Source organism: Chenopodium album, chromosome 9 (genome assembly GCF_948465745.1).
Source record: "Chenopodium album chromosome 9, dcCheAlbu1.1, whole genome shotgun sequence".
NCBI classification, from domain to species: Eukaryota; Viridiplantae; Streptophyta; class Magnoliopsida; order Caryophyllales; family Amaranthaceae; genus Chenopodium; species Chenopodium album.
In genome coordinates this window covers 7,391,636-7,403,108 of record NC_137842.1, presented here as the reverse complement: position 1 = coordinate 7,403,108, position 11,473 = coordinate 7,391,636, and the positions used below count along the sequence as shown (strand labels likewise).

Genomic DNA, 11,473 nt, shown 5'->3' with positions numbered 1-11,473 from the left:
GAGTGTGTGTGCAACTCTGTAGGTATAAGTTGGCTGCAATGGATAGTGGTGTCCAATCTCCGGTAATCAGGTCTAATAATGAAAATGGAGTGTGTGATATGGGCAGCGGGGTTAGAGGACGTGATATTGGAATTCATCAGGCGTCTGCAAATAACATTGATCGTTGTACATCTAGTGTTGGTGTGATTGTTCCATAGTTGGGGTAGGTGGAGGTTTTACTTCTTCCGCTTGCATTAATGTTGAAAGTATTGATTTGAGCTCATCCATAGGGAGTTTTGAGACATCAGAAACAGTGGTGGGAAGTAATCAGAAAAGTATTGTCACAGTGGAAGAACCAAAAGTAGGGATGGTCTTTACATCATGGCAAGATGTCGAAGCATTTTACAAAGAATACGGTGAGAAAAAGGGTTTTGGTGTGAGTAGGGTTTAGGGTGTGTTATCGAAAGGCGAGAGGAGGCATAGAATATCTACAACATGACGGTGTGAGTGTTATGGTAGGCCTGATATGAGGGTGCAAAGGGAGGCCAAAAAGAGGGCAAAGGCTATGGGTGTATGTGGTTCAGGTGGAGTTGTTGGTGGATTGGAGTTTGAGGATGAGCTGAGTCGCAGTAAAAGGAGGTCTAAGAAGTGTGACTGTAAAGCAAAGGTTTATGCTAGCTTGAATCGGCAGGGGCAGTGGGAAATTAAGGGCATTGAGTTGGAACATACAAACCACACACCTAAACCTATTGATGCAAAGCTTGTGAAAGAATATCGAATGAAAAACTTTAATTCTAGGGCTAGAAAGAGGTTAGAGAATTATTTTAACTTGGGTGTACCTGTGTCTCAAATTCATGGTTGTTTTAGCACGGAGATGGGAGGCTCGAACCCTTTGTCTTACACTGTCAAAGACCTTTAACATGAGGTATACAAAAGCAGGAGATTAAAGATGGAGGGGGTGATTCTGTAGCAATGATGAAATATTTTCAGGAGATGCAAGTTGCCAATCACAACTTTTTTCACTCTCAACGGTTGGATGCGGAGGGAAGGCTGAAAGACGTGTTGTGGGTGGATGCTCGTAGCAGGGCTGCATATGAGGAGTTTGGAGATGTCGTATGTTTTGATGCAACCTGTCTGACAAGTCTAAACGACCTTCCATTTGTTAATTTTGTGGGGGGTAAATCACCACGGGCAGTCCATATTGCTAGGATGTGCTCTTGTATCCCATGAAGATTGTGACACGTACCGGTGGGTGTTTCAGCAATGGTTACAATGTATGAACGATACCCCGCCCAAAGCTATACTCACTGATCAGGGTGCTTCTATGAGGAAGTCACTTGAAGAGGTGATGCCAACTTCCCGACATCGGTGGTGCATATGGCACATAATGCGAAAGATTCCTGAAAAACTGGGCAAATGTGAAAGGTTAGAAGGAAATGAATTATTTTTTTATATTCACCAAATTTAACATGTTGCGTTTGATATAATGAATAACACTGATGTATGTCTGATAGGTACCAATACCTGAAAGTTGAGTTGAAGAAAGTTGTATATGAGAGTTTTACAATAATGGTGTTCGAGAACATATGGAATGCGTTAATTGTTGAGTACAAGTTGCAAAACAATGATTAGCTATGCGATCTGTATTTGGAACGTCATATGTGGGTACCTGCTTTCATGATAAACTACTTTTGGGTGGGTATGAAGACAACACAGAGGGTGGAAAGTATAAATAGTTTCTTTGATGGTTTCCTTACGCGCAACAAAAAGTTGTATGAATGTCCACAAAAGTATGCAGCAGCCATGGATAAATGAGTTGGAGATGAGACGGATACCGATGCAAAATGCTCGAAGTACATTCGAAGACTCGTAAGTGGTTTCAGTGTGGAAGCTGTGTTTCAGAAGATATATACTGACACCAAGTTCCAAGAGGTGCAAAATGAATGTACACGTCTGATGTATAGCTACCCACGGGAAGAGATACAAGTGTCTAATACACTTATTCAGTATTTGATTGAAGACCGTGTTTGGGTTGTGCCTGAGGGTAAAGTGAGGACGTTATCACAGACAGGAAAAGGTTTTATTCCGCCACCTTCAACACGGAAACAAAAGTCATATGTTGTGATTGTCGGAAATTTGAGACTAGTGGCATTATCTGCAGGCACATCATTAGGATTCTAGAACATAACCAGGTTGTTGACATCCCCCAACAATATATTCTGAATAGGTGGAGGAAAGATATACTAAAGAAGCACACATGCGTGAAGGTTTCTTACTATGACCCGGATAAGACATTGGTGGAAAAAAGATATAATACACTAATGAATGCGTTTGAGCCAATATGTGAGGAGGCTGCCATGGTGAACGACGAGGCAGTTGTAATGGTGCTTGATTCTCTTGAGAAACTTAAGTCAGAAGTTGGTCAATGCAGCAAGCGAAAGTTAGAGCAAACAATCCCGTTAATGTACCCGGAAGACAATGTTCCACCTTGTCAACCAACTTCGGATGACTTTGGTACAACAACTACGTTGCCACAACCAATTGATGTGGGAGTTAAAGATCCCTTGCCCAAGAAAAGGGGAAGGGGGAGGCCCAAAGGTTCTCGCAACAAGGGACTAGCAGAGATTGGATATAAGAAGCCACGACAGAAGAAGGTTGTCCAGGTACTATGATTGTCTTTGTTTCTTTCGAAAGGTTTTATTTCTTTTCCTTTTTAGTTGTCTATTACATTTTTTAAAATAAAACTTAAATAAAAAAAAATTAATGTTACTAATGGAGTTCTTCTAATCACTCCTAGGCTAACCCTTATTCGGATAACGTTGACACCCATAGGGGAGATGAAGCTTTGTCCTCTAAGAAGCCCAAGAAGAGGAGAGTATGTTCATTTCACATTCCATTACAAGTAAATTCCCAATGGCATTCATCTCCATGACGCAAGTATCTACTTTAATTGGTGTTTTTTACAGGGTTAGGCGAAATTTCCCTTCTCAACAAGCAGTCGCGGAGACTAATCAAATAGAATTTGTTGCAGAAGATGATATACTTCTAACTAGCACATCAACCATCTTGTCCAAATACTTGTAGGAGTCAATGGATATCCATTATGGTCAGCTTTATAATAGTTCCATAGGGGACATTCTATGTGAATGCCTTCAATCCGTTATTGTTTAAAACAAATCTCTGCTTGAATTTTGTTTATGGTATTATAATTATGGATACGACCACCTAAGAATTAGTATTGCAGTCTGTTATGTGGTCCCTTTTTGCAAATTTCAGAAGAACAAGTGCAGTTGATTGTCCTATGCTTGGAATGAAAGTCCTAATTGAAATGTAATAAACTAGTGAACTAAGGACTGATAGGGGTATAATTTTTTGTATCAACGAAGGTGATAATGTGTGTGTTAGTAGGATCGACCTATAATTTAATTTTAAGTTTATTCAGTAATCATATTAATTTTATTTTTTAAAAAATATTTTAATTATGTGGGGTTAAAATTGTTAAATTGATACATTTATGATAATGATAATGCGTGTATTAATATGGTGTAGATGTCTTATAATCTATCAATTTGTCTCAAAATACTCTAGAATCATGTCCATATTATGGCCCACAATACATGGGGAGGATAGTGGTGCCCAATTCATTTAACATAGTATGTATGTACCATGGATTTCAAATGGCCCATATTATATTTGTGTAAAGGCCCATGTTAACATAGTATGTATGTAATATGAATATAAATTGGGCCAAAGACTCAAAGTTAGTAGATAGTAGATTACTTTAAGTTGGATAAATTGGGCCTTATAACTCGGCCTACATATTTCATGAACCTTGGTTTTAGTGCAATACAACACATTTTATGGACTACTTAAAACACTCCAAGGAGTACACCTAATTACTCTGAAGATCTAATACCATTAACTCGCCTAAAATCATGTCAATTAATACATGCTAGGGACATGATTTACAAAATATATAAAAGCTAAGCAAATCACAAATTCGGGGTTAACACTTAAAATTACAAATACTAGCCCTAGCTTAGACTTGAATTTCTGATCAGTTAAGTAAATATTAGCAACAATTAATACTTCCTAATACATACCCGACCTAATTCCATTACCCTGCCAAAAACCATCTCAGTTAATGCCTACTTATGACATGTATTACCAAATATTTAGCATAACCTAAGCAAAACAGCCACACCGAACAGTTGAGTTGCCTTTGCGTTGGCAACTGCTTTCAGTGTCCTCTTCCCTGGAGTCATTGTTGGTAGGAGTAACAAATGGTTCAACTCCCCCACCCACGGCCAAAGGCCTCTTCTTGGTATAAAAAAACTCGACCCATTTGCTTGATCTTACCCTTTGCCCATGCAAACATCTTCTTAACCTTGGTCGAAACCTGAAACTCATCGTCATTTTCATCCATTACTGACCTTGCCTCAGGACTTCCAACACTAGGTTGAATACCCTAAGGGGGTTAAGGGACATGATCAAACGTAGCAAACAACAGGCTGCGAAGCAAAATATCAACGGGAGAAGGAAACTCGTCATCCTCTTCGTTGCCATTGTAAGGCAGTTCCCCTTGAAACAACTCCTCAAAGTCCATTGATGTTGGCCCTAAGCCCAACATTGGGCCAAAAGGGGTGTTTGTGACACCCTCATCTATCTCTTCGTTGATAGGTGTTAGCAACCTATCCCTAGGCCCGACAAAGAGGCTTGACCTCACATATGTATCTCTTGTGATGTTTCCTTCCCTAACACCCTCCATACCTCACTTCTTTGTTTTTTAAGTGGTATTATGCAACCGTGAGTGAGTGAATGAGGATTTAATTATGTGGGTTGAGCTCTCACAATTTATATAGGAGTGATGTGGAGTTGAAGGTGGTTGGGGAACATTTACCAATGATTTAAATTACCGTCACTTTATCTTATGGATGCCAAATCTACTAATGGTTTAAGCCGTCATTCTCTTGAACTAACATCTATAAGAACTGACCAGTGGACAGTACATTGCCTAGATGTCTGCTACACTTTATGTCTTACATGTATGCAAGTCCACATTTACCTGTTGGGCTTCTTGATGGGGAGTCTAAAATAATTTGATTTTTTTCTTAGCGCTACTCCTATAATGTTGCTTCTATATATATATTAGCATATCAATATCAGAGGGCTATCAATCTACTATTTTAAATTTTCGAACAATTACCCAGATGTCTCGTCAATTTAAATGACTGTTTTATCTCTTGTTTAGTTATGAAAATTCAATAGATTAGTAACAATTTTTTTATAATATTGTTTCTTGGGGAAACCTTACGTATGACGTTACCGATCAAGTGTTTGGCATGGTGATTGCCCAAAATGTTGCTAGTGATTGTTGTTGCTAATAATACGGAAAATACTTCGTTCTTGTTTAACTAAAAATCTGTCGGACTTATTTGCATATTAAAGGAAAATCACTAGTCGAGTTTTTTAATCATTATAGCGTGACTATATATTATACATGTATACGTGATATATATACAAAATTTATCTCAACTTATAATCTGACTTTCTGTTTTTAAAACCAAGTAGATCAAGAAATAATGGGAAAGATGGTAAAGTTGTAAGATTTGTTTTTGGTTTGGCCATTGGATGCTTGTCACGTGTCTGCAGAACAGATGGTTTACTTATTTTTGTAGGACTAGTACACTTGAAGTGTGTAGAGGTCAAATTTATGATTGCTTTTGGTATCCGTATGTTATTTGGGATGTGAGATGTCCATTATTTACTTTAATGAATTAAAGTGGCAGACAAAATACTAATGACGATGATAATTAGAGTAGTAGTCAAAATACTAATGATTATAATAGTCAAAATACTAGTGATTATGATAAGAGGTTATAATTGGAATAATAATAACAATAATAATAACAATAACAATAAAGTAATTAACAATAACAATGATTATGATAAGGTACTAATAATAATAATAATAATAATAATAATAATAATAATAATAATAATAATAATAATAATAATAATAATAATAATAATAATAATAATAATGTTGTCGTGTGCTGGTATCGTGGGTATTAAACATAGACATTCAGCAAGGAAAGAGGTTGACATTGGGTTGTCTGGAGGGAACGACGAGGCCCTCAGACCTGCTGATGTGTTACTTTATTCTTGAGATCGTGGTCGCGATGCCTGTGTAGATTTGACAGGATCTTCTCCTTTGACACAGTGAGGGCTATCTGACTTTATTCCTGGACGGGTTGTGGCTGATGCAGCTCATCGGAAGCGGGTTAAGTATGAGGCTCGTTGTCAGGCGATTGGATATGGGTTCATTCCCTTCTCCTTTTCTTCGTTTGGTGAATTAGAGAAGGAGGCTGTTGCGTTGCTTAAGTGAATTCAAAGGTTCTCGACGACGCAAGACATTGGAGCACGTGCTGCAACTCATATTTTTACTAGGGTAGGCTTTGCTATAGCTAGAGAAGTGGGGGCCCAGATTGTATCTCGGCTTCCCACTAATTTATTGTAGGTTGTATGACTTTTTTGTTTTTGAGATATAATAATAATACTAACAATAATAATAATAATAATAATAATAATAATAATAATAATAATAATAATAATAATAATAATAATAATAATAATAATAATAATAATAATAATAATAATAATAATAATATTAATTATTGTTATAAGTATTAACTTTATTATTATTATTATAATGGAGAGACTAATAATAATAATAATAATAATAATAATAATAATAAAACCTGAAAGTTGTTCTAAACAACACCACGTACTTGTGGTTTCTAAAAACATGAAAGCCACGTTTGGAAAATTATCACACGTGGGAAAGTGGGCCCAACATGTTCTCATAAACTGTGACGAACATTATGGGTCTCAGGCCCACAGCTCTTACGGGTAGGCCCGTACGATGTTACTAATTTAAATATTTTTTCTATTAAATTTTTTTAATTTTATATAATGAAAAATGATTATGTCCTTATACGTCATTTCCTCTAGAACAAATGCTATGCTATGCTCTTAGTGATGTTTGTGTCATTCGTACCCTAGTCAACCCACGAAACATATTTATAAAGTCAATCGCTGTAATACGAAACACCTACACCATTCAAAGTTAAGTTTGATCGATTTACAACTTCCCTATTCAAATTTAGATTATCAATTAGCGTAGAAATAGTCCCAAAAAAGCCCTACACACTTCCAATAATAGCCGAATAAAACAAAACTTTACATCAGTTGGATGGTCACCTTCAAGTAAAAGGCATACCTTCCAACTCCACATACACCTTTTCACCGAGTTGGACCCCCTCACCACGCATCATTTCGGGCACTCCTTTCTTAATGCTGCAGGACACAATGGACTTATTTTTGTCGAACCTCATTCGCATTGTTGCTTTCCACTTGCGTTTCACCCAAAGTTCTGTCGGAGTTTCTTTCCCAAGTCCTTGGAAATGTGCTTTAGCAAATGGTAGAGGAACATTCTAGAAAAACAATCACCAACAATAACGTTGTATGAATATGGAAAATATGCAATGGCTTAAGGAACAATGGTGTTGTTAAAAATTGAAAACAATAAGGATGTTTTGTTCCAAATTGACAACCTTAAGGATGCTTTACCAAGATGTGAACTACTTGTTCTAATACTATGTAAATGTAGGGTAAAAAATTATAACAATAATAGAGTAGTCAACTTACAATTCCAGGTTTCCCCATGTATCCTTTGGTGAAAGTAAACTTGAAGGAGGGTAATCCAAGTACTTCCATTGGAATGAACTCCGATGTGTCAGCATCACTGATTGAGCCATCATGCTCTATGAGTATGTGAGGGTCAGAAACTGTGATCTGTTCACCGTCATGCCAATTCCTAACCTCATTCATAGGGGTGTTAACAAGCTGATCCTGCTCGTGAACTGTTCGATGCTCGGCTCGGTCAAAGCTCGGCTCGAGCGGGCTCGACTCGAGTTTGAGTTTGGCTTGATATCTTAACAAGCCAAGCCTGAGCCACCCATGGCTCGGCTTGAAAGCTCTTGAACAAGCTCGAATATTTTTTTATATTAACATTTTATTATATATATTAAAAAAATAACAAAATAAATAAATAAATAAAACTATTTAGACTTTTTTCGCATACGTATTTCCCAATTCTTGTATTGGGCCTCATTTTCATTTATAGATTTACCTTCCATTATACACATCTCAATATACTACCTTTAAGTTTCAACCCTAGTCGTTATTGCCTGATTGCCTCCCTTAGTTCTTCACTCCACTGTTTGCCTCACTCCTCTGATCCAATTAAGCAATCCTCTGACGAGTGAGTAGTCTTCCTATCAAACTCCGATTTCACCTGTTTGCCTCACTCTTTTGGTCCGTTAGTCCTCCGAAGCTCCGACGAAAATATGGCAAGTGACTTTTGTTCGATTGTCTCATGAAATTATTTAAGTTAGTTATGAGTGATACATTGATTATGTAATTAAGCAAGATTTGATTTCATAGTTTGGTTATGAACAACAAAATCAAATTCATTTATCTATGTTTAATGTCTTGTACGAGTTTGTTTGGCTATGAGTTTAAATTAATTTATTTTTGTTTAAATTTGTTAATTTTTTGGTCAAATTATTGTGTTTCTGGTTGTACTTATTAAATTTATTATAAATTTGTTGTTAAATAATGTCTTGTACTCGTGCAATGAGTTTCATCTTTATTCATAATTTTTAGGTGCATGTTAAATTAGAGAATTTAATTGTTAAAATGGTTGGTAATTGAAATTGTATAATACCACTGTGCATTTGTGCATTGTCTCTAATTTTTTTATGTTGCATTATTTTTCCTCAGATGAATGTAATTCTACACAATTACCAACTCCTAATTGTTATTCTACACCTCTTGTGGAAGAATTCTTTGTGAATCACGGTGATGAAATTCAAATACCCAATGATGAATTGGAGGAGGAGGACAATGTTGAAGAAGGGGTACCCATTAACAACCAATCAAAGACAAATAAGGAAGATGTATCCCAGCGTGCTAAGAGAGCAAGGACATCTGAAGTATGGAAGGACTTTGACGAACCTTTTCTCTTAAGTGGAAAATGGAAAACTAAATGTAAGCATTGCAAAAGAATTTTTAGTTTTCCCAAATCTGGTTGTACAAGTCATTTAATACGTCATGCTTCTACTTGTTTACCAAAAAAAAAATTATTGAAAAAACAATCTATACTAAACTTTGTGCCATCTGATTCAAGTGCGGGTACACCTGATTCTGGGTTTATTAGTGCTTTGCATAGTAGCAAGCTTGATATGTTGAGTATGAGAGAAGGGATTGCAAATTGGATTATAATGCATGAGAAACCATTTTCTGTTGTAGAAGAAGTAGGGTTCAATATGATGTTAAAGAGGGGAATACCAAAATGGACAAGTGTATCACGTCATACTATAAGCTTATGAGATTGATAAAAAGAAGTTGAAAGAAACCTTAAAAGATGTGGATAGGATTTCTCTAACCACGGATTTATGGCGTTCAAGATCACAAAGGATTGAGTACATGGTTCTTACGGGTCATTATGTTGATCGTGATTGGAAATTACAAAAGCGAGTGTTGAGCTTTGTACATATACCTCCTCCTCAAAAGGGAAAAGACATAGCAAATTGCATATTTAAGTGTTTAAAGGAGTGGGACATTGAAAACAAAGTAAGTTGTTAATTATACATTTGAATATATTTATTCCATATACTTGTTATTAGTGATAAAATTAACACCTTTTTTTTTTAGGTCTTCACGGTATCAGTTGACAATGCCACCACAAATGATTCATGCATACAAATCATGAGAGACTCTTTCTCACATACTAAGAGGTTGATTTGTGGGGGAAAATTGTTCCATGTTCGTTGTTGTGCACATATTCTTAACATCATGGTGCAACATGGTCTCAAACAAGTCAAATCGATCATTAAGAATGTTCACAATTATGTGGATTACCTTAATGGAAGTGATGCAAGATTAATAAAGTTTTGTGAGATTGTCCAACAATTTAATCTCAAAGAGAGGAAACTAATTCTTGAATGCAAGACCCGATGGAATTCAACATATGATATGCTTGCTTGTGCTATCAAATTTAAGGAGGTATTTTCTAGACTTGCTTTAGAGGATAATGAGTATGTTTATTGTCCTAGTGCCGATGAGTGGTTGAAAATTGAAAAATTGCTTGATATCCTAAAGGTGTTTTATGATACTACTAATATTATCTCGGGATCAGAATATCCTACTTCTAATTTATTTTTGTCCGAGGTATATTACATTAAAGAAATGTTGGATAGAAGTTATGATGCCCCTGATATGTTTGTTAAAGATATGGTCAAAAATATGAAAGAAAGGTTTGATAAGTATTGGGGTGAATGCAATTTGATCATGGCTATTGGTGGGATTTTAGACCCTCGTGTAAAAATGAAGGTTGTTGAAATTACTTTTCCTACAATGTTTCCTTCAGATAAAGTTAGGGATAATATACATAAAGTTAGAGATCCTTTGTTTGAGTTGTATGATGAGTATTATAATATGTATCCCCCTTTGATGGAGGAATTTGGTGAATGTGAAAATGGTACTTCAAATACTAACATGGGGCCAAGTCTTCATGGAATGTCTAGAATTTTACAAGTTGTAAGAAGTGGGCAAACATCTCAACCTAGGAAATCGGAAGTAGAGTTTTACCTTGAGGAAGAAACTTATATTGATGAAGGAAATAGCCCAACTAAGTTTGATGTCTTGCAATGGTGGAAAGAAAGAGCTAATAAATATCGCATTTTGTCTAAAGTGGCTACGGATGTTTTAGCTATTCCTATTACAATCGTTGCTTCTAAGGCTACTTTTAGTGCTGGAAGTCGGGTTATTGATCCTTATCGAGCTTCACTGCTTCCCGAAACCGTACAAATGCTAATATGCACCGGAGATTGGTGTAGGTCTCTTTTTGGAGTAAAAAGAAAGAACAAAGTAAGATACTAATATTTTTTTTCTTTTTCTTTTATATGTTCCTTTTCTATTTATATGTGTAAATTGTATATATAACTTTATTATAATTTTATAAACTCTTCTATGTAGAATGTTGATGAAGATGAGCCAAAGGAAATCACTCTTCCAATTCCTTAGGTTAGTTTTCTGTAACTTTTTCTCCTTATACTATATTATTCAAAATATATATTGACTACTCTTAATCTCTTACATATTATGCTGGTGTTTGGGAATCAATATTGAAAGACCAACAAAATATGACAACAAAGAGGCGCTACTGCATGCTACTATTATTTATTGATCGAAAGCGAAACCATTAACTTTATAAATTCTGTAATATTTATGTAGTAGTTTGTACCAAATTTCGCCACCTATAAGTATTTATAGTCAATTGTTGTACTTTGATAGCTAAAAATATTATTTTGTGCTTCACAATTGTATGTCTAATTCTTATAAGTTAATTAAATTAAAACAAGATAAA

General features: G+C 35.8%; 1 protein-coding gene across 1 annotated transcript; it reads left to right on the top strand.

Annotated features, from left to right (window-relative positions):
* Positions 1 to 9,531: 9,531 nt before the first annotated feature.
* LOC145557393 (zinc finger BED domain-containing protein RICESLEEPER 2-like) lies at positions 9,532 to 11,130 on the top strand. The gene is made up of 3 exons (XM_081618576.1): positions 9,532 to 9,678; positions 9,760 to 10,974; positions 11,083 to 11,130. Exons 1-3 carry the CDS (start codon positions 9,532 to 9,534, stop codon positions 11,128 to 11,130), a joined length of 1,410 nt encoding a protein of 469 aa, XP_081474702.1.
* Positions 11,131 to 11,473: the final 343 nt, after the last annotated feature.